We start from the raw sequence: 1,223 nt of genomic DNA, 5'->3' as shown, positions 1-1,223 counted from the left end.
CTCCCCGGAGGCCCCTTGTGCCTCCCAGCCACCCGCCTGTACTGGGCACACCAACCAGGCTGAGCGGGCCTAGAACCCCCACGATGCTCTCAGGGCTGCCGGCCCCACTCTTGGCAAGGCAAGGCTCCCGCACCCCGCTCCATTACAACAGAGGTACCAGGGCCAAGACCCCGCTCACAGCTTCCCACCTGCCACGCTGGGGCTTCTTGGCTTTCCAGGCCGAACGGGCTGCTGCAGCTGCCCCTCCCCACCCGCATCACTACGCACGGTACCCTTGCGCCACTGTCCACGGCACGTTTGGACAGCTGGGTCACGGGGTCGTCTAGGAGTGGAGGTTCCACTCGGCCCCAATCCCACGCGCTCCCACACACCTGGGCTCCCTCTGCCTCCGCACGGGCGCAGGTCCCCGACCACGGCCCCTCAGTGGCACACAGCCCACTACCCTGGCCCCGAATGCCGCCCACAGCCTCGCAGCATGCCTCGGCACCACCCCCTACCTGTCCATGCCGTACACGTAGACGACCGCGAACATCTCACAGAAGGCGATGACGAGCAGCGGGATGGAGCCCGCGTAGCTGTCCAGCAGCGAGAGCCAGTACTGGCCGGAGTTCAGCGTGAAGATGAAGGCCAGCAGGTACATGCCCAGGCAGATGAGGCCTGCAGAGCACGGTGAGCCACATCCAGCCCCGGCCGCCCCGCGCCACCCACCCGCTGTCCGAACTGCCCCCGTCCGGCGCACCTGTGAGCAGCTCCTTGGGCCACTTTTTGGGGATGACCTTGAGGTCCTGCAGGGGCACGACCACGCCCTCCATGTTCCCGAACATAGACGACAGGCCCAGGCAGAAGAGCATGATGAAGAACAGCACAGACCACAGCGGTGACGCCGGCATCTTGGTGATGGCCTCAGTGAAGACGATGAAGGCCAGGCCCGTGCCCTCCACGCCCTGCGTGACACGTGCTCACTGGCCTGGCCCCCAGGGCTGAGGACGGCCAGCCCGTGCCCTCCGTACCCTGTGTGACATACACTCACTGGCCTGGCCCTCGGGCTGCACCCACCAAGCCTGCCCAGGCGGGGGTACCTGAGTCTGCTCACAAAACAACCAGAGCTTGTCTTTCCAACCCGAACTGTGACAACTGGCCAGTGGCCCCACGGCCAGAGCCTGGGCTGCTGCCACAGATGTCCGCATGGCCGGCGGCCAGGAGAGGCTGTCCCAGACCAGGCT

At 66.4% G+C, this 1,223-nt stretch overlaps 1 protein-coding gene across 3 annotated transcripts in view; it reads right to left on the bottom strand.

Annotated features, from left to right (window-relative positions):
* SLC6A19 (solute carrier family 6 member 19) overlaps positions 1 to 1,223 on the bottom strand; it is a 19,861-nt gene that overhangs the window by 2,759 nt on the left and 15,879 nt on the right. For all 3 annotated transcript variants that reach the window (XM_006140121.1, XM_006140119.1, XM_006140120.1), the window contains exons 10-11: positions 740 to 944; positions 498 to 657 (exon numbers count right to left, since the gene is read on the bottom strand). In XM_006140121.1, the coding sequence (XP_006140183.1) occupies positions 498 to 657; positions 740 to 944 (365 nt within the window). The remainder of the gene's footprint in view (positions 1 to 497; positions 658 to 739; positions 945 to 1,223) is intronic.

Source organism: Tupaia chinensis, unplaced genomic scaffold, assembly GCF_000334495.1.
Source record: "Tupaia chinensis unplaced genomic scaffold, TupChi_1.0 Scaffold000020_1, whole genome shotgun sequence".
In the NCBI taxonomy this organism is placed as follows: Eukaryota; Metazoa; Chordata; class Mammalia; order Scandentia; family Tupaiidae; genus Tupaia; species Tupaia belangeri.
The sequence above is the reverse complement of the archived record's forward strand: the minus strand, read 5'-3'. Positions and strand labels throughout refer to the sequence as shown.